The following is a 20,757-nucleotide window of genomic DNA, read 5'->3' on the forward strand; positions in this document are numbered from 1 at the left end:
TTGCAAGAAGAACAATAAACATGATACTAAAAGCATCACTAATTAATGCTAGAAGTAGACAATCCTTTAATAGAAATCCATCCATTTCATCTAAGATTAAAATTGTATTTGAAGCTATACTTTGGTCAAATCTTGGGTAAATGGAGCTAACGGAAACATGTCCCTATGATTTTTCTTTTTGTACTTCTAGCTAATCCTAATGAAGACATAGAAATCTAGATGGTAACATTAAAGGAGATGAACATTTCCTTCAGTTGGTCAGTGGAGAAGATGAGTGTGGGCTCATCCCTAATGGAGAGCCAGGTTTACTCTGTGAAATTTCTGCTAGACCTAACTGCTTTTATGGGCTGGAAAGAAACATCTAGAGTGACTTGCAAAGCAGAGATACTGAAAGGAGGTTTACAATCTCATTTCAATGTTAATGTTCAGCTCCTGAAAGTAAATGTGATTTACAACCATCCTTAATAATAAAACCCTTCCTTGTCACCAACCTATTGCTGCTAACACAAATCATTAACATGCCTCATAAAAACTCAATGCTTTTATAATCCATTAACATTTGAAAAAAGTAGGCAGGGAATGGGGGGAACTAAGAGAACACATTTCAACATGGTCATAAATTTTCTCTTCTGTTTATGACAGTTGGAGGGCAAGGCCTCATTGTGTATACCAGGTACTCTATAAATTGGCCCACACCTCCAGCCTCCCCCCCTTTTTTTCTCTTTTCTTTTAAAAATAGTGTCTCAAATACTTTTCTGTCCAGATTACCCTATAGTATTTCTTTTGATGGTACTAAGGATTTAAACTCAAGGCAAGGTCTTGTACTGCTAGTCTAAGCATGATACACTGGAGCCAAGCCTCTGGTGCTTTCTCAAATACTCCATCTTCTGATGTTTTTATATATTTGACTATGCTAGAGTTTGAACTCAAGGTCTTGCTAGGAAGGTTCTGGACCACTTGAGCCATGCCCTCCACTTAAATTTTTCAGCCCCAAACGGGAGATACCTGACGTACTTTCAGAAGAAATATTTATTCTTGGAAATTTAGCACATTATTTAACACATTATTTAGCACATTGTCTTTTCCCTCTCTCTCTTTCTCTTTTTTTTTTTTTGGTATGTGTGTGTGCTGTTATGGTTTGAACTCAGGGCCTTGCACTTGTGCTTGACTTTGTTGATCAAGGCCAGTGCTCTAACAGCTAGCCACATCTTACTTATGACTTATTGCTGAATAACTAGAGATAAGATTTGCAAGACTTTGTCTGCCGAGGCTGGCTTTAAACCTGGATCCTCAAATCTCAGCCTCCTGAACAGCTTGGATTACAGGTGTGAGCCACCTATACCTGAATGTTGTCATCTTTGATAATTATGAAAAAGTTAGCTATCAGTCTGGTGGAATAAGCCATCATCAATGTGAAAGAAACTGAAATATATTTAAGACGTGAATTTTTCAAATTGTCTGGGTTTTGAGATAGAATTACTTTTTATAAATGTAAGATATCAGGATTATTTTAAATGCATGCTTGGTAAGAAATAACAGAATAGTTTATTTAACTTTGCCTGTTCAGAGAAACTCTTTTGTACCTCTGTTCATTTATCTAGCACATATTCATTCACTGGGCTGTGGCTGATAGCTAAGGACTTGTGTCTGAAGAAAGCTGATATAGACATGGTCTCTCTTTCTGGGAGTTCATGCCAGACCCCAGAAGTAATTCTTTATTGTAGGTATAAATTTTCAGGCTCACCATTTTCTTTACCCTTTAAGGCAATGATTTTGTCTTTAAATCATCATGACTATGTTGTATGGTAGAAATTTTATATCTCCATATAAGGCAGAGATGATTAGTGCTTAGAGAAACTTTTTTACAAAATTACCACAGACATAAAACTGGTAAGCATTAAAGCCAGAGCATGCACTCAAAGAGAGCAGGATATTTTTTATATACTACCATCAAAGTTACCCGTAGTTTACTTTCTTTATAAACTCCAATTATTCGAATGAACTTTATCACTATTAATGTCCTAAAAGGTGTTAATAGTATATTAGTATTGTTTAATTTAGCTTGTGATCCTTTGTTTTATTCTTTTGTTATAAGCATGTTTTAATCTAATTATTTTGTCTACAATGAGAATTTCTGCAGCGATAGAATTTTTATTTACTAGTAGGGATCAAACATCATCAAATAATAATAATCAAAAGTTTGAAAACTATGGTGTATGACCCACAAATGCATGTTGCATATTGACTATATTAAAGGTTTAGATGTTCCCTTTAAAGGGTACACACTGGTCTAATGGTCTGTCTGCCAGTGATGAGAAGTTTGCATGGCGCACATTATTATAAATATCCGAATGGCCCTTTATCAGAAGAAAGCTTCCCTACCCCTGTGTGGGACACAGGCAGGCCTGTTTATTTATATACCATTCTTGGTTTTATTCTTGTGACAGACTTGTTTAGAAAGAGATCCTATAGCCTGCGAAGCCAAAAACATACGCTGTCTGGCCATTACAGGATGTGTTTATTTATTATCCTTTGATATCTCCTGTAAAACTTCTAAAAAGGTTTTTTTTGTTTGTTTGTTTGTTGATACTGGGATATGAACTCAGGACTGCACACTGCTATGTTCTATGAGCCATGTTCTCTGCCATTTTTGTTGTGATTATAATTTATAAAATAAGCCTTTTTTTTTTTTTTTTGGTCCTGTCCTGCTTAGCTTAGACAGAGTGCTTCCTATTTCTTCTTCCTGCATTACTGGGATGATAGTAACTCGCTAACACCACGATCATTTTTTCATTGAGATAAGGGGCCTCACAAACTTTTTGACAAAGCTGACCTGAAACTGTGATCTCCTAATCATATCTTCTAGTGTAACTGTAATAACAACATGCATCACCATGCCCAGTGATTGGTTGAGAAGAGAAAGAGTCTCATGAACTTTGTGCCCAGGCTGGCCTCAATGTTATCCTCCTGACCTTAATCTTTAACCATTATGATGCCTGACTCTTTCTGGGTGTTTTTTTTTTGAAATATGGTCTTTAGGCTGGTCTAGAACTGACTGTGTAGCCTGTGTAGACTTTTCTTTAAACTTTCAGTCCTCCTTCCTTGCCTTCTTGAGTGCCGAGATTACAAGGATGCACCACCCCTCCCAGCATTGTTAACTTTTTTCTATTTCAGGTACTGCACATAAAGTTAAATTACTTTAATGTAGATTTATTTCCTATATATGTGTCTTTAGTGTATCTGTAGTTAAGTGCAGACAAGTACAGTGTATAAGAAGAACAAATTTTTTAATAATTTTGTGGCCTTGGATTAGTTAAGTAACCTGTTCTTCCTGTGTGGAAAAGATGCTAAAGTTCTTGCATATTTGTTGCAAGAATGACTAGGGCATCCATGTTAGGCATTAGCTATAATGCCTACTAACTGTTTTGTTTGTTTTTTGAGCACAAGCTACCCAGGTTTGAATCCTAGCTCTACGCCTGTTTATTTTTATGAATCAGGCAACCTTAATCCTCACTATTTCTCTTTGTAAAATGGGAATTAATACCACCAACTTCATACTGAGTGCTGTATGAGAGTTGTGTGAAGGACGTCATGGGGATACTGAACACAGTTCCTAATGGCCAGTAAGATGTTACCTCAGGACTGAGACTATTGTCATCAAAATTCCAGTTCTCCGTGTGTTCCAAGAACATTAGAGAACTAATATATACTACTCATTAGGTATGTGACATTTTAAATTATAAAACATGTAAATGTGATATATTCATTATTTATTGCTATAATAGGCCAAATGTTTATAGACAGTATGTTGCCATTTAGAAATTGCACAGGTCTATTTTTTGTTTAAAATACTACTATGAACACTCATCTGCAATTAAAACTTATGTCCACTTGAAAATTTTTGAACTAAATAATACTCCTACATTTCATCATAGCATTGGGGGAGAGTGTGTTTTGAGTGTAGTGGAGATTCTTTGATGAAATGGAGAAATACAGACACTGATGCAGTGGACTCATTAATTCTATTATGCTCAAGTTAAATAAAGTGATCTAAATAATGTTTGTGTTGGCATAATGTACTGACTGACCTTGGTGAAATTACATTATCATGTTCATTCTGTGATGATCATTAGCCCGAGAGAAACACTGTTTGGCTTACTGGCATTCATCCATCATTGAAGCCCTCCTCAGTACCATGCATTGCATCATAAATATGAATTAGGTAAATAGTATAGTTGCATCCACCATATCTACAGAGACCTTGGGAAGCATCAATCTATCCAGCCTTGTTGGGAAAGAACTCTGGTGGCATCAAAAGAAGAAAATGCTTAGTCTGGGAGAGAGGTTTTCCCCTAAGGCATTGCAAAGAATTTGGCATTTAAGTGATTATAAAAGAATCAAAATAATTTGTCAGAAGATGGAGCATCAGAGAGATGAGAGCCACTTGCATTGATTGTTTTTTCTTTTATTTTTATTTTTTCCTAGGTACTGTAACTTGAACTCAGGCTTGCTTGGCTTTTTTGCTCATGGCTACTGCTCTACCACTTGAGCTGTGCCTCCAATTCTAGCATTTTGCTGGTTAATGGAAACTGAGTCTCTCAAATTTATCTGCCCAGAATGGGTTTGAACCACAGCTCCATATCTGAGCCTCCTGAGTACCTAAGATAACACTGTGAGCCACTAGGACTGTCCCATGTCACCTGTCTCATGATTTTGTACATGGCAGGTGGTATATGAACATCTTCTATGGGACAAGAATAAGTAAAGCAAAAAACATGTCAAAAGTCCATGTGATTATTGATACATACTTTGTAAGAGTAAACAAGTATTAGATAAATAATACATTCTAGTAGCTTACATTTAGAGACAGAAGAAAAACTATAGCATATGCTTTTTTTTTTTTTTGAGACCAGTTATTACTGTGCAGCATATGTTGATCTCAAACTTAGGCCCTGACTACCTCACTTTCCTAAGTGCTAAGGTTTACAGGTATGCATTGCCGTGCTTGGCAGCATGTATGTATTTGCCAGTGTAATACAGTGGGGGGAAAAATGAAGGAAACTGATTTATTACCAAGTTTTAAGTTTTTAGTCTTTCCCTAAGAAATTCATTCTTCCCCATTTTACTGTTGTAAAGCAGCAAATGGTGGTTCAGGCAATTATCATAATCAAGGACACTACTGTTCTCTGCTTCAATCTGCTGGCTCTTCTCTGTTAGGGAACTTTGTGACAATAAGTCAGTTAGGCTGGAGAAGAGGACACTCGGTCTCTCTTAGAAAGGGACATGGAACACCAGTACCATACTTCCAAATCCTGCCTCAGAAAGACAGAAAGAGGAGGAGGGGGAGACAATTAAAAATAAAAGCTTTGACATTTCTAATAATCAGGCATGTTATGAGAATGATACCACTTGAATTCACATTTCTGAGGAGTTTGTTGTTTTCATTGTGAAGAGTAAGAATTACCATCTCAATATTGGATCTGAATCAAAAGTATTGAAGCTATTTTGATGTTGCTTCAAACAGAACAGAACTTCAGAGTAGAACAAATATGCATAGGCGATCTGTTTTGGTTAAGTTTTTCAGTTGTTTATTTCAATCTTACTTCTCCACTATTTGTTTTACCTTTCCCAAATACATGTGGACTCTATTAATTTAAAACCTATACAACGTTTTCTTATTCTTCCCCTTTGATCCTTTTGGAATGTAGTTAAAAATCTTGTATCCCTAAAATTTTGACATTTCTACTACATTTAAAACATATGACAGGGGGCTGGGGAAATGGCCTAGTGGCAAGTGCTTGCCTCCTACACATGAGGCTCTCGGTTCAGTTCCCCAGCACCACATATATGGAAGGAGCGCTGTGGCTCAGGTAGCAGAGTGCTAGCCTTGAGCGGGAAGAAGCCAGGCATGGTGCTCAGGCCCTGAGTCCAAGGCCCAGGACTGGCCAAAAAACAAAAAACATATGACAGGACGCGATGCTTCTCAAAAAAATTTCTACCATTGGCAGTACTCTTGCAAGACAAATAAATGCTTTACCACTTGAGCAATGACGTGGGTCCCCTTTTTGGTTTATTTATGAGGTGAAGTCCTACTTTCTTTCCAAGCATGCCTGGTCTGTGGTCCTCATGGTGCCTCCCCAGTAGCTGGGTTAAGAGGTACATGCCACCAGCCTAGTCAATGTGGAATATAGTCTCACGAAGTGTTATGCAGGACTAACCTCAACCTGAGATCCCCACACCTTTGCCTTCCAAGTAGCTAGGATTACAGGCTCGTGCCTGACACTCAACAAGCTTCTCAGATTCTAATATCTGCTAGAGTTATACAAGAGTTTCTTGCTAAGCTCAAATTTGGAGTCCACAATCTGCAAATAGGTCCAGGCATGGCAGTCTTAGCGTGTACTCTGAAAAGGAGCCTCTAGTAGCATCTTCTGACCTCCATAGTGTGCAGAACTGGGTCACTGATAAAGGAATGAAGAGCTGAAAAAGAAAACCTTTCTTCCATGTATTAAGAATATATGTGAGCAGTGACAAAATGTGTGAGAGAAACCTGCGAAGGCCACCAGCAGAGGGGATTTGTGTTGTATTTTATTCAAGCCCAAGACCAAGATAATTTTGAAAAACTCACACAATCCTTTATTTCACTTGTTTTCCTGTTTCTTCTCATTGGAAAAGAGCCAATTCCTAGTAGCACATTAAAGGCAATTATTGCAATATTAATACATCTTGTGAACTATAACCATTGTGGCTGAAATACCAATAGTGGAAGTAATTATACCATGGGAATGAATAACTGCTACAGTGCAAATGCTCTGTGTGTATGTGTGTGTGTGTGTGTGTGTGTGTGTGTGTGTGTGTATACTTCTGGAAAAAAACAACAATGTATGCACATATCTCTATCCTCAGACTCACTAAGAAAACTCACTTCCACTTACTTTCCAAGACAGAACGTGCCTTATTCCTAGTTTACACTTATTTATGTTATATTGTTTCTGAGACTACACAGGCAGCTCAGTGAAGAACAAGTTTATTCTCACAGCAAAGAGAAAACAAAGGCCAAGGAACAACCACAGTGGTGTTCTTTGGGTGTTCATTCACTACAAACACCAATATGGGAATCACTGATTAGCCTAAATTTTACTTCACAAGTAAGTCACCTTGAGGTGGCATTTCATAAATAACCTTTCATCTTGAAGAGATGTGAGAATTGGGTCAGGTATAATTAGAATGGCAGATGTAGTTGATAGCCTTAGAGAACTAGCACACTTCAGTTTTTTGTGTGTGTGTTTTTTAAAGGCTAGCCAGCAGAAGACACCTTCTAGATATTTCCGTGACAAATTAACACCCATCCTACTGAGTCATTGGTTTCATTACTGTGTGCAGCTGTTTCTGTCATTTGTTGGTATTTCAGCCTGTATTTGGAGCTTAAGTAAGCTTTGTCATAAGACTTCAGTTCAAGCTTATGTGTCTAATTTTACATGATTGTGTTTAGTGAAATAGGATTCATAATTACCAGAAAAGTGTCTTTCTTACAATGGAGAAGTATGTTAATGTGCTGACACCTTCCATCATTTAAAATCCATGAAAAAAAACTCACCTCTAGCCAAAACCCTTCAGGTACTACTGAGCCCCATTCAGCAAGCCTGATCAGAGTGTCTCTAAAGTCATGGTGAATGGCTCAATTCCTCAGTAAGGGTTTGGTAGATGGTGGCCTAATCAGTCCAGGACAAGTTTTACCACTGGAATGACTAATGCATAAGACAAGTAAACATATGTACATGAACTACCAGACAGTGCCTTTTCATGCTAAATGTGGTTCCCCACGTCTCCTCTGATTAGAGGTGTGCTCAGAACAAGCCGAGACGGGGCCATGCCGAGCAATGATCTCCCGCTGGTACTTTGATGTCACTGAAGGGAAGTGCGCCCCGTTCTTTTACGGTGGATGTGGCGGCAACAGGAACAACTTTGACACAGAAGAGTACTGCATGGCCGTGTGTGGCAGCGTCAGTAAGTGGATCCTTCCTCTAGCTTGGCCACCTTTCGCCTTTCTCGCCACTGACTCTGCTCTTGTAACCGATTGATTTTCCTGGTCCTTGGGAATGGGCCTGTCGCTACCACTAACCACACTCTAATTGCTCAGTATCCACGGTATGTTTGATCATGAGCACATCTCTCCTCTTGTCTCTAATAAAGCATGTCCTTGGATGTGATCTTTTCCTAGTATGATCTGCAGGGACACTTGAGTGCTTCTCTTTAAAACAGAGCTAGAATGGCTGTGTTGTCTTCTGCAGCCTTTTCTGGCAATGCATATCTATTTGTCCATGTGTGTACATGTGTGTTTGTGTGTGTAGGCATGTAAATCAAATGCCAAAGCAATGTCACACTGGAAGCTTGGCTGCCAACGCTTCATTCCTTTGATAAAGTACTGTGTATTGCTGTGACAAATATGATTATGTTATCATGACATGTGTCTTTGATTGTGGTGTAGTAGGATTGAACTGAGATCTTGCAACCTCAAATGCCAAAGGGTGAAAGGACCCCATGTCAGCCCTGAACTTAGTACACAGACAGTTGTAACATTTAGTTTTCATTTCTTCTCTTGGAAATGGGAGAAGGAAGTTCTTACCATCAGAAACTGCTTATGACACATGGCTCAGAGGAGTTTATTTGTGAGATCTTTTTCTTGTGCATTAAGTTTTCTGTAGCTCTGGGATACAAATGTAGGCAGTCATGGTCATGTAAATGCAAAGTGAAATTTTTCCTTGAAGAGTTAATTTTGAAGAAGTAATATACCAGATAAATTAGGACTTCTACTTTTGTTAATAGTCTCCTAAATTAAATCCCCATTTAAATTTTTTTTCATAAGCAGGATATTTGAACTGCTCTAGAAGTTACTACTCGACTTAATAATAAACAGAATATGAAGCCTAATTGTACATTTCTTTTTTGAGAGACACCAGCCTTTTCTGCCTAGTTTTGCAAGGATGGCAGCCACCATTTCCTGCTTTGGATTTCTGGAGATTATGTAAACTATTTTCCAGGTAGATTTTAGGATTAAGCAGAACAACAAAAAGACTATTCCTATGTGAAATTCCATTGGGAAGAAGTCTAGTATCTAAGTAAAATCTAATGGAAAATTCCTGCCTTCATAGCTTGTGAAATGACTCCACTTCTCTCCTGTGAAAACAAATGTAGAAGCTGGTAACCCAAGCTATTTTTTCTTGGTTCTGATTGGATGAGTGCACATTCTAGCTCAAATGATCCCCATCTTCAGTTTCAAACAAAGAAGTTAATTAGGTCAGGTGATTTGGAACACTGTGGGGGATTCCATTGCCTGGAACCTTTGCAACAAAAGGCTCTTGTTACAATGGCTTAGCTGCTGAAAGAAATTTGTTGGCAGATTTCCAACATTTTCCTCCTTAATCTGAGGTGGATTTATTTTCTGGACTATTGTTTACATATATTTATAATAAGACATTTGTTCCTAATTATTATCAGTGATGAATATGCTTCAACAGTTGGAAATTGCCCTACCCCCTTCCATCAACCCATTTCAACAATCCCCTGATGTCCTTTCCATTTGGTCAGTTTAGAAGAGCAGCAAGCAATAGGTACCACAGATTAGTGAGAAAGTCTGTGGTTTTACATACTTTACTGAGAGATTTGCAAAGAGTAGATACTCTCAACAGGGATGTACAGGGTAATGGAGCAGTACTTACATTTCAAGGGGAGTGTTTACAGACTAATGTGTAGAAAAAGTTAAGGCAGTACTAGGGGTGAACTCAGTGATAGAGTGCTTGCCTGGCAGGTACCTGGCTCTCAGTTCAATCCTTAGCACTGCAGGCTAAAGGTCAGTTATATGAGCAGACTGGTTTAAGTAGGGAATAAAGACTCATCACATTGCTGAGCCAAGAGCCAAAGTTTGCCCTTTGAATGGATGAAAGACCTGGAGATACTGTGAAAACGGATGAGTCTTGGTACTAGGAAGAGAATAGACACAAGAAATCCTCCTAACCTGTTATTTTATGTCCTGTGAGAGACAGAACATTCAGCTTTCTAAGATGTTAAGCTCTGGTGAAAATAGAGTTTAGATTTGTTTATATGTTTACTCTGGTTTCATTTAACTTTCTGTTTATAATTTAAAGGTTTTTAATTTATGTTTTTGGCTTTGTTTTGGGTCAGTGTAATCATCTGAGTTTCAGCCATCATTCCCACATTTCTGTTTTGTTTTTAGTTATGTTCTCTTATTTTCTCCATAGTGTCCCAAAGTTTACTCAAGACCACCCAAGAACCTCTGCCCCAAGATGCTGTTAAACGTATGTTGTCATTCACTTGGGGGAGGGGAGGGCTACATTGCATGGCTAGATAATAACTTCAGCATCTATACCTTTGCATGGTTTTGTGATTCTTGAACATCTATCCTTTAGGGAACTGTATATTTCCATTGCCTTGCCTATAATGCTTTCTAATTTTGCTAGACAACTGCAGAGGTGGAGCTGAGAGTATGGATTCAGCTACTTCTACTTCTGAACAATTTCCTTTTATTTTGTATGATTCAGTTAGATATTATACACCCATGATTTGTTGTTGGATTTGGCTTTACTTTTATTTCCTGACATGTCATGATTCAGTAAGAGACCTCCTTATATATTAGCAACTCATTCCATCCCACACATATTTAATATCTGTGCATTTTATCCCACAGAATAATTTGTGTTTATATATTCAATTTTACCTGATAGACAACTATTAAAATAAAAAGTTACTTTGATTTCAGAACCACCACCTTCATACTGAAATGAAGAATGCTAACATGTTTTTTCTAAATGCCATTAATATAAATAGCAGCCATTGTACCCTCACTACCACTGTACTACATCCAAGTACCCTGGATATTCTCCGATATGGGTAATAGAACTGGGGAAGGGAGAGGGAATACCAAATTCGAGAGACAAAAAACAAAAAGACAATCCATTCAAAAAGCAACACTTAGAAACCATTTGGTGTAAACCAGCTGCACAACTCTTGTGGGGAGAGGGGAAGGGGGAGGGGAGGGGGGAAATGAGGGAGGAGGTAAGAAGTAGAACAAGAAATGTACTCACTGCCTTTCATATGAATCTGTAACCCCTATGTATCACATTTTGACAACAAAAAAATGAAAGAAAAAAATAAATAGCAGCCATTAATAAATTATATGTATTACCCAGCATTTTAAAAAATGATAATAGTTTTTACCATTGTGTTCATTTTATACCCTTGCAGCCTATTAAAGAATTGCATTTCTCCTTTTTTATTAATTCATGGAAGTTAATATTATCATTCAGTAAATTTATTCTTATGAAACCTGTGCATTTAATACATTCAAGAACACTCTCCAAACAGAGGCTGAAACTCTCTTTCATAACTTTTCTTCCTCAGTCATTTTTTTCTACCTACTTGCTAATCCTGACACCCTTCCATTCTGGAGGATGGAGTGATTTTTGTCAGCTATATTTTCTTGTCTACCTACAGAGACTATTCAATCACAGCAAGTGAAGGGTTTTTGCAATGCTAGTACAAACAGACAGGAGAAAGCATATAATTTCTAGTTATTTATAGCCAGTGCAGCTATGCAGTCTTATTTATAGCAAAGCTGCACATTCGAATGGAAAAAGTCATAGTCATCTGAAGGTCAAATGCAGATAGCAGACTGCTTTCAGAGAAAAAAAAAATGAACCCAGCTGGAAGGTGAGCTTATATGTTTGATTGGACAAGTTGTGTTTACACTTTGCTCCGTCAACAATTGTGGGCTAATTGGATGGTTCCTCTTTGTGCTAAGGTGATTGGTTTAAAAGGTTGTCCAGTCTGAGCTGCTTCTAGTCAAAAAACATGTGAAATGACGTAGAAAAAACTCTTTGTTTGAGTTAATATAAGATTGTGCTTATCAAGAGTATATGCTAGGACTACATTATGGGTATAATAATTTTCATGTCAAGACTACTTAGTACTATAACCAAGAAAATCTAGAATTAAGTCTTTGTCCTAAAAACCAATTTTGAAAATCATTGCAATTTTTTTTGCTTGTTTTGTTTTTTGCCAGTCCTGGGGCTTGAACTCAGGGCCTGAGCACTGTCCCTGGCTTCTTTTTGCTCAAGACTAAACCTCTACCACTTGAGCCCCAGCGCCACTTCCGGCTTATTTCTACATGTATGGTGCTGAGGAATCGAACCCAGGGCTTCGTGTATACAAGTTGAGCACTTTACCACTAGGCCATATTCCCAGCCCAAATCATTGAAATTCTAGGGACACATTTATTTTGGATTTTGTTCTCATAGATTAATCTAAACCACAAATACGATAGATAAAAAATAGGAAGATGAGACCTATCGTTACACGAAAAAACAGGGATTTTGATTTTTTTTAAAACCCTTTTTATAGGATAAAGAATTGTAGGAGAATTGGTTGTTTCCTTTCTTTCCTTTTCCTTCCTTTTCTCTCTCTTTTTTTTTTTCAACCAGGAACTAGTTTGGAACATGTACATGCCTTGCTTGCTCAGCTAGCTCTCTATTTCTTGAGCCACACCTCCAGTTCAGGTTTTTTCTGGATAATTGGAGATGGAATCTTGTGGACTTTTCTGCTTAAATTGTCTTCAAACTCTTACAGGTGTTAGGATGTGATAGGCAGCCTTACAAGGGTCAGCATCTTGAGTAGCTGGGATTACAGGCTTGAGCCACCGTCACCCAACTGCGATTTAGTTGTTTCTGATATTAGGCCATTGTAAAACTTTCACTCAGTGTGCAAAACACTATTTGTAAATGGTAAAATTATTATATAAATTATATGATTTACTGACTAGTTTCTACCTCAAAAATGAAAACCTGATTATATTTTCTAGTAATACCCCCATAGATCTCATCTAAGAAGTATTCTACGTGAAACCTTAAATGCCAATTTCAGATTTTGTTTCTAAGATGCTGTTTCATTGGCTCAGAAGCATCAGGAAAGAAAATGTGTCAGAAAAACATAACAGAAGATAAATCTCTTCTCTTTAGCAGAACAAGGATGATCCATGGCCAGTACATATGGGGTAAAATTTCTAAGCCATAGTTGAGTTTTACTTAACCTGCATAGAACCCATTTTCTATAATGGTAGTAAGTAAGCTTTGTTGAGGACGCTCAATCAAGTCTTGAACAGAGTGAAGCTTTTAGGAAATACATGCTAAAGAAAAGGCAGATGTAAGTTCTGTACTGACTTGCAAAAAAGATGTTATCTTGGAAGTCAGCCACTACTGTAAATGGATGAGAAATATACAGGTGGGGGAAAATAATATTCCATTGTTTCAAAGAGAATTACTTGAAACATAAACAAGACATTTGGAGAGAGTAATGAATAAATCCAGGAATTACTTCAAAACAGTAGAGAAAAAGATCTTTAAATAAATGTTCTAATATAGTTGTAGAAAGAATTGGGTACAAAAATAGTTGTTTGACCAGCTAATATTCCTAAGGAAGTGGGAGGTATGAGACAGAAAATAGAAGCAAACAGACCAACTCCTAATGCTGATGAATGTCACAAAGAGCATCATGCCAATTTGTAGTCAGCTGATTGCCCCATGGGGAATCTAACTATCCTGGATGTCTGACCGAAGGATGGCCCACCCCTCCTTCATTTCCACTGGCAATGTCCAGACCAAGGTTTCATAGCCTCAAAATATCTCAGCGTGACATTTTTTGGTTCCTGTAGTTTATTGTTGTGGGAGACTGTCCTGTGCCTATTGGATGCATACCAACATCTTCGGTCCTTGTCCCTCATATGACATTGTCCAGCTGTGATAATTGAAAATGTCTCCAGACTTTATTAAGTATCTGGTATGGAGGTAGGATGGAGTAACGAAGTGACCACTACTTCAGAATCTCTGACTCAGACCTCATTCTAGATTGGTATTATAGGTATAGATATCAGAAACTGAAGGCCTTTTTGAAATGTAAGCAGATATTTCTGGTTCTGAATTTATTAGACCATTATCCTGTTAAACTATTATCGTCCTTCTCAGAACTTATGTGATAAAGGATATGTGGTGCTGGCTGTTCTGACTGTAGCATTAGGGATCTTAACTGTTTCTCTGTTCTAATGAAAGCTATTGTGAGCAGAGCATATAACAGCAACTCTATAGGTTGGAAATGTGTCATTCAACCATGTACCACCACTTCTTTTCTCTGTTTTCATCTTGTTATTTTGAAATCCCAACCTATACTGGAGAGCAGCCATGGTAGAAATGTTCTTTATTCTTGCTACAGTAGTTACTTGTACCCAGGTTTATGTTCATGGCCTTAAGACCATGTTTTTGAAAATGTTTTGGTCTGGCTCCAGAAAGGATTGAGGGAGAGTTAAGGTTAATTAGTCAGCATATCAAACTAGTCATATATTACAGCATTTACTAGATGAAGTCAAACCAATACCTACCCCTAAGTTCTAAATTCCCTCTGAAATTTATAACCTGTGCAGTGTAGATCATTCACTGTTCAGGCACTGAAAGGAATGTACCACTTAACTCAGTCTCTAGTCATCTTAAATTGGAGCCTATCTTATTGCCTAGATCATTTAGTCTATGGTCATATTTGAACTTGTATTCTTAATTGTGCTCCTGCTTTTCTGATCATAAAAGGGCAGATAATAGTTCCTGTTAGCACTTTCTGTAGTACCAATCAATCATGGAACTATGGTTTTGTAAAACTGCCAAACATTACTAAAAATAATTATTTAAAGATGTGGTGCATTAAATTACATGTCACATCAGTGCCAGAAAAATCTATCAGACTGACAAATATGAAAAGCCAAATCTTTGATATCAGAAATGCTTAGACAAAAAGATAAAAAGCTTCCTTTAAAGCTGTAATAGTGAGAAACTCTAATATGAAAAAGAGGGTAAATTGCTTAGCAGAATAGCTTTTTTTCTTTTTAAAAGTAGGGCCATTTACTCTGAATATTAAAGATACTTATTATGTATGTGCCTTATCCATTAGCTATTTGGTGAAGGAGAGTTAAGTGGTTGTTTTTTATTAAAGAAATTGACAAAGCTTTTCTATACAAGACAGTAAGTGTTTTAGGCTTTGCAGACTCTGTGGTTGTTCTCATAACTACTTAACTCTGCAGTTTCAGCATGAAAGCAGCACAGAGAATAAGGAAATTAATACACACAGCTCTGGTGCTCCCATAAATCATTATTCTAGAAAGGAAACAGCCAGCAAGCCCACCCCTGGTTTAATACGATTACTTTTGAATCCAAGATGTGCTAGTGCTTAAGCCAATCATTTTGCCAAGACACTAGCAAAGTAAGTAATCTAAGTTGTCTGTATTCAATACTTCATGGATTTATTGATGGGATTAGACTCAGGTTTGTGATTAAATTAAGTTGCCATATAGAGTTACATACATGAAGAAGAAAAGTTTGGAAAGCTAGGGTAAAATGAAATTAGTCTTATTCACAAGACTTTCATAGAGGTTAAAGTTCCATGTCCTTTACCTGCTACAATTTCTAGGAAAGTAGACAATGTGAAGAGTTTTGATTTTTCTGAACTCCTCTGTTGAATGCTTCTTTACAAGCCACAAGTAATGAAGCTTAAGGTCGCTTCCACAATTGGACAAGGAAAACAATAACCTAAAGATAAAACACTCTGGATGCCAGTTGTTCTTTCTGTTACTTCACACATATTTTGTAGATTTTTTACTTCATTGCTTTGAAGTATTGGTGCCTTGGAATAAGTAGAGAATGTAGATATAAAAATAATGGCAGCATTTATTCTTTCACATTCATTTGACATATCTCACAAACACCCTCACATTAGTACATGTCCATAGACATAAAAAAGAAATGTAGCTTGACTAAACATTGCACAGATTACATTTTTATAACCTTATGTCCACACACAACATATTGCAAGTGTTCTTTGCCAGCTGTGATTGGGCTGGCGATTGAAGGGCATGTTAGGGGCATCCAAGGTAAATCAAGGGCACATTAAGGGGAAGTGCCTTTGTTCTTGTTGATTTGTTTTACAGAGTCTTTCTGATGGGAAATAGTCCATTTCACCCACATCCTGAAAATATTACAAGTTTTGTCTCATCTTGAAGTAGTTTTCTCTTTAAGTAATAAGGTTTTCTTAGGGGAACTACAAGTATTAGGATGCATCTCTGGGCAAGCGTCCCCAGTGATGGTGGGTTATATCATAAGAGGAGCATCAAATCCAAGAGCAAGGTCCATTAATAAAACAAACCCATTCCCCACCACTGTGAGGAAAGTCAATGCCAGGCAGGCATTACAGAAATGCAAACATCGTTACAGCACTGCTGTATTTTTATTACAGTTGAAATGATCCCTCACCCACATGATAAAGCAGTTTTCCTATAGTGTTCCGCTATGGAAGACATTTTATTGTGAGAGGAAGGGGAAAAAAACATCTATATCCTTTCCACCTACAAAGGTGGGGTGTGGGACCTCTCAGGAGAGCCACCTTGGTCTGAGCCATCCTTGTTTTTGTCTTCTACTCTTATGAAGGTTTGTTGTCTTCTGCTTTTGTCCTGTAGCTAGCCTATGCTGATCCTTTCAAAGCATGTGATAGCACATATTCCTCCTCAAGTCCTTCTGGCTTCATCCCCATACATGATCTGCTCCTGCTTTTTCTCTGCTTTTTCCTGGCTCAGATATGACCACAATTGGCCTCTGTTGCTCATCCTGGAATTTGCCTGGCATTTTTTCCTCTTCAGGCTCCCTTGTTAGTTTCTGCACCTGCCTGTCATGTTCTTTTGACAGTTGAGTGAGAATTATTCGCATACAACTTTTGCAATTAAGGCCCTGGCCTGGAACCCTACTCGTAGCTGTAGTATATCTTCTCTTTGCCATCCTACCATACCTTCATCCTCCTTAACCCTGTTTCTTATCCAGGGTACTAGTCATGTACTGTTTCTTCTTGTTTATGTGTGTGTGTGTGTGTGTGTGTGTGTGTGTGTGTGTGTGTGTGTGTGTGTGTTGATTGTCTATCTTTATAGAACTTAACACCACCACGCAAGTGCCTCGGTTTGTCCCTTATGTGTCACCTGTAGTAGGAGCTGTAACATTAATTGGATGGAGGAACAGGAACAAGCCTTTTCAAGTCAGCATGGTCTCTCCACAGGAGAGCTCCTACTCCCACTTCTTCCATACTTCTGACTTCCCTGTTGTATTAGTCAGCTTCCCATTGTTGTAACAAAATACTGGGTGGGAAAAAGAACTTAAGATTATAAATATTTATTTTGATTCATGTTTTCAGAGGTTTCAGTTCATGGTTCCATTGCTTCTGAGCTATAGTGATGTAGAATGTTATGACTAGGAGCAATCTAGGCACTATTGGCTTACCCCTGAGTCCTGGGAATTGATGTTCAAAGCCATCCCAGGTAGAAAATCTTGAGACTCTTATCTGCAATTAAGCAGCAAAAAGCTAGAGTGGAGGTATGATTCAAGTGGTAGAACACCAGCAGTGAGGTAAAATGCCAAGTGATAAACCAGGTATTGTTATCTTGTAATCCTAACTACTCAAGAGGCTGAGATCTGGAGATCTTGGTTCAAAGCCATCCTGGGCAGGAAATTCCATAAGACTCTTCCCTCCAGTAAAGCTGAAAGTAGCACTAAAGCTCAAGTGGTATAGTGCTAGCCTTGAGCACAATAAAAGCTCAAGGACAGCACATAGCCCCTGAGTTCAAGCCCCAGGACACATTGGGGAAGACAGCATACTTTACTGAGTGTGCAAACCTAAGTGTTACTCTCATCCAGAAATAGCTCCCTCCCTCAGAAATAATGTCTCACCTGGGCACTCTGTAGTCCAGTTAAATTGTCACATAAAATTAACCCTCATAGAAATATACCTGGGTAAGTGGAATGAGCTGGTAATATAGTAGAAAAAAATGTTAAAATATTTCTATGGTGGATTTGATTCTTGAATTAGTTCTAATAGTATTAAACATACTTCAGATGCTTATTTCTTGATTATCCTTTTATTCTTTGTAATACAATGCTACATTTCAATTTAGGTTCAGATTATGGCATTTTTATTTCTTGTCCATCACATAATAAGCACATGATAAGAACCGGAGGGGCCAGGAGTTTGGCCTAGTGGTAGAGTGCTTGCCTAGCATGCATGAAGCCCTGGGTTCAATTCCTTGGCACCATATATATATAGAAAAAGCCAGAAATGGCGCTGTGGCTCAAGTGGTAGAATGATAGCCTTGAGCAAAAAGAAGCCAGGGACAGTTCTCAGGCCCTGAGTTCAAGCCCCAGGACTGGAAGAAAAAAAAAGGTGGGGGGAGAAACTGGAGAAAGCTGTAAAATATACCAATCATAAGAGATTGAAAACTTTGATCTTAATGTTATGTAACAAACTATGCGATGGTTAAGGCTGCAGCCAGATGGCTACCTGTTCAATCCATATGTGTCAAACATCATTCCATTGTCACTTGTTTAAAATGTAAATCATGATTTGCCTAATTATATCATTCTGCTGGATTGTATTATACCAAAAGAATGTTTTTTACGTTATTTTCTAGTTTTACTTGTTCTCGTTTGTATCCTACTCAAAAAAATGAGAAAAATGATTAAAACCATATGAAACAAATTTAAGATGATAAATAGTACCTCCAGTTCAATTGGGAAAATGATAAACTAAAAAATACTTGGATATAGACTTACTTGAGGTATGCAAAGAAGTACCTTTGAAATTTTTGTTTCACAAAAAAGTTTCAAATTGAAGTTTATTTTTCAGTCTTTCAAATTAAGACCTTACTCCACTTATTTTAATATTTCAGGTGGATTGTACATATGATTTTCATTTAAGAAAAATGTATACATGTTACTTGTCCTACAGATGACACTTCATGATCCTGTGTATAAGTCATTTTAAATGGATTTGAAAGTAAAAGTAACTGAATAGTTGGGTGTTCCCATGGTTAGCATGAGCAATAAGACCTTAATAATATGTAACAAATGGGAAATGGGCATGGTACTAACTGTATGAAGTCCCCTGTGTGGTACACTTTCTAAGATGGCTTAACTTACACATAGTGTGGCATCTTCTTTCACTATTATGTTGTACTATGTGTTGTCTCCATTTGTTAAAGCATGTACAATGCTATAGTTGCCCTGGTCCCAGCTGGCCTAAAGTTAGAACTAAGATTCAGACTCAGCTGTGTCTATTGTTAACTTGGGCGTGATCCTTTCTTTCTCTCCTCTTTGATGTCAGGTAAGTTGGAATGCCATTTTCTTTTTATTACACAGAGAATGGGGACAACTCTAATAAGTCGTTCTTTCCCCCTTCCTTCTACTTAAACTCAACGTATGGATACATCTCAGTTACTTTTATATTTTTGAGAAATGTTTAATTGGTGATGAATGTAGAGGGGAGGAAATCAAAATGAATATGTCTCTAAAATAGAATGTATTGCTATCTAGCAGAAAATTTTTTTAAATGCCTGTGGTTTCATTTAATATCTTGAAATCTTTGGATTAAGATTCCAGATAGTTTTCTTAACCGTGCAAAAAATACAGATAAGTTGAGATATCAGCTGCTAAGGTGCCTTCCATAAATTCTTCTCATTCAAGGTCTGTGTGAGATATTACATCCCAAGGATAAGACTTAAGTAATTAGATAAGAAGAGTGAAAAAGGCATTGAGCACTGATGATATTTCAGAATCTTTCCAATAAAGTACTTAAATTGATTTGACCTAAGAAGATAATGGAAGCTTTTCATTTGGAGAGGAAAAATGTATTCTTTAATTTAAAATCTCTTCTGCTTTTTTTTCTCTTTTTAAGCTAATACTTAATACCTAAATACTTTGTATTCTTATGAATCTTTTGGAAAACTTTATAAGCATCATACTTTGCTATTCATGGGTAGAAACATTTTTTTATTTATAAGTACTCTCTTCTGTTTCACAGCCATGTAAGTTGCAATGCACATGTTTCTTAGCATTATTGAATTTAAAATAGGAAATCACTTTATTTTGACAAGTAGAATAATGTATTGTAGACTCATGACAAATTTGTGAAGGCAGGAGTTCCTTTTATGATTTCAAAAATGCACTTATTGACATTTACATTTCTATTTCATAGTTTTTCAGACACTCATGAAAGGCTACTTTGTAATGAAGCTATCTAAAAGACATCACACAGAATTTGCATTGATGTGGAAGGGGTAGTTATTCAGCAGTAACTTGACTTTCGGATTTCTTTGGTTTCTGTTTAACGTGTATGTTGGTGATACAATTTATTAGTTTCACGATGACAGAGACAGTGAACTAGTAGTGCATATGGATATGAGAAAACATGGCCAAATTAAGCACCAACAGCTCAATGCATGCCTTCGTGGCAAAGAGTTTCGTAATGCTCCAATTGTGGAATGGGCTGTTTAAAATTTTCCCATAACCCACCACTGGGATGGGGTAAAACTCATCCTGTGATGCAAAATATCGGATGGTGTTCTTCTGAACTGCATTTAACATCTGTGTATGCCTTTAACTAAACTCTCTCTGTCCTGGGAAGTGATTGAAAATTTGGCCTTCTGCATGTTGTTATTCTTCTCAAACTTCCTTCCTTTCTACTTTACAGTTCCTACCACAGCCGCCAGCACTCCTGATGCTGTTGATAAGTATCTGGAGACACCAGGTGATGAGAATGAGCATGCCCACTTCCAGAAAGCTAAAGAGAGGCTGGAGGCCAAGCACCGAGAGAGAATGTCCCAGGTAAACCTCATTCCTC

At 37.5% G+C, this 20,757-nt stretch overlaps 1 protein-coding gene across 6 annotated transcripts in view; it reads left to right on the top strand.

Annotated features, from left to right (window-relative positions):
- LOC125351537 (amyloid beta precursor protein) overlaps positions 1-20,757 on the top strand; it is a 198,353-nt gene that overhangs the window by 107,264 nt on the left and 70,332 nt on the right. For 2 of the 6 annotated variants that reach the window (XM_048346367.1, XM_048346366.1), the window contains exons 7-9: positions 7,837-8,004; positions 10,257-10,313; positions 20,608-20,741. In XM_048346367.1, the coding sequence (XP_048202324.1) occupies positions 7,837-8,004; positions 10,257-10,313; positions 20,608-20,741 (359 nt within the window). The remainder of the gene's footprint in view (positions 1-7,836; positions 8,005-10,256; positions 10,314-20,607; positions 20,742-20,757) is intronic. The other 4 variants (XM_048346369.1, XM_048346370.1, XM_048346371.1 and 1 more) reach the window with 2 other exon arrangements.

Source organism: Perognathus longimembris, chromosome 5, assembly GCF_023159225.1.
Source record: "Perognathus longimembris pacificus isolate PPM17 chromosome 5, ASM2315922v1, whole genome shotgun sequence".
NCBI lineage: Eukaryota > Metazoa > Chordata > Mammalia > Rodentia > Heteromyidae > Perognathus > Perognathus longimembris.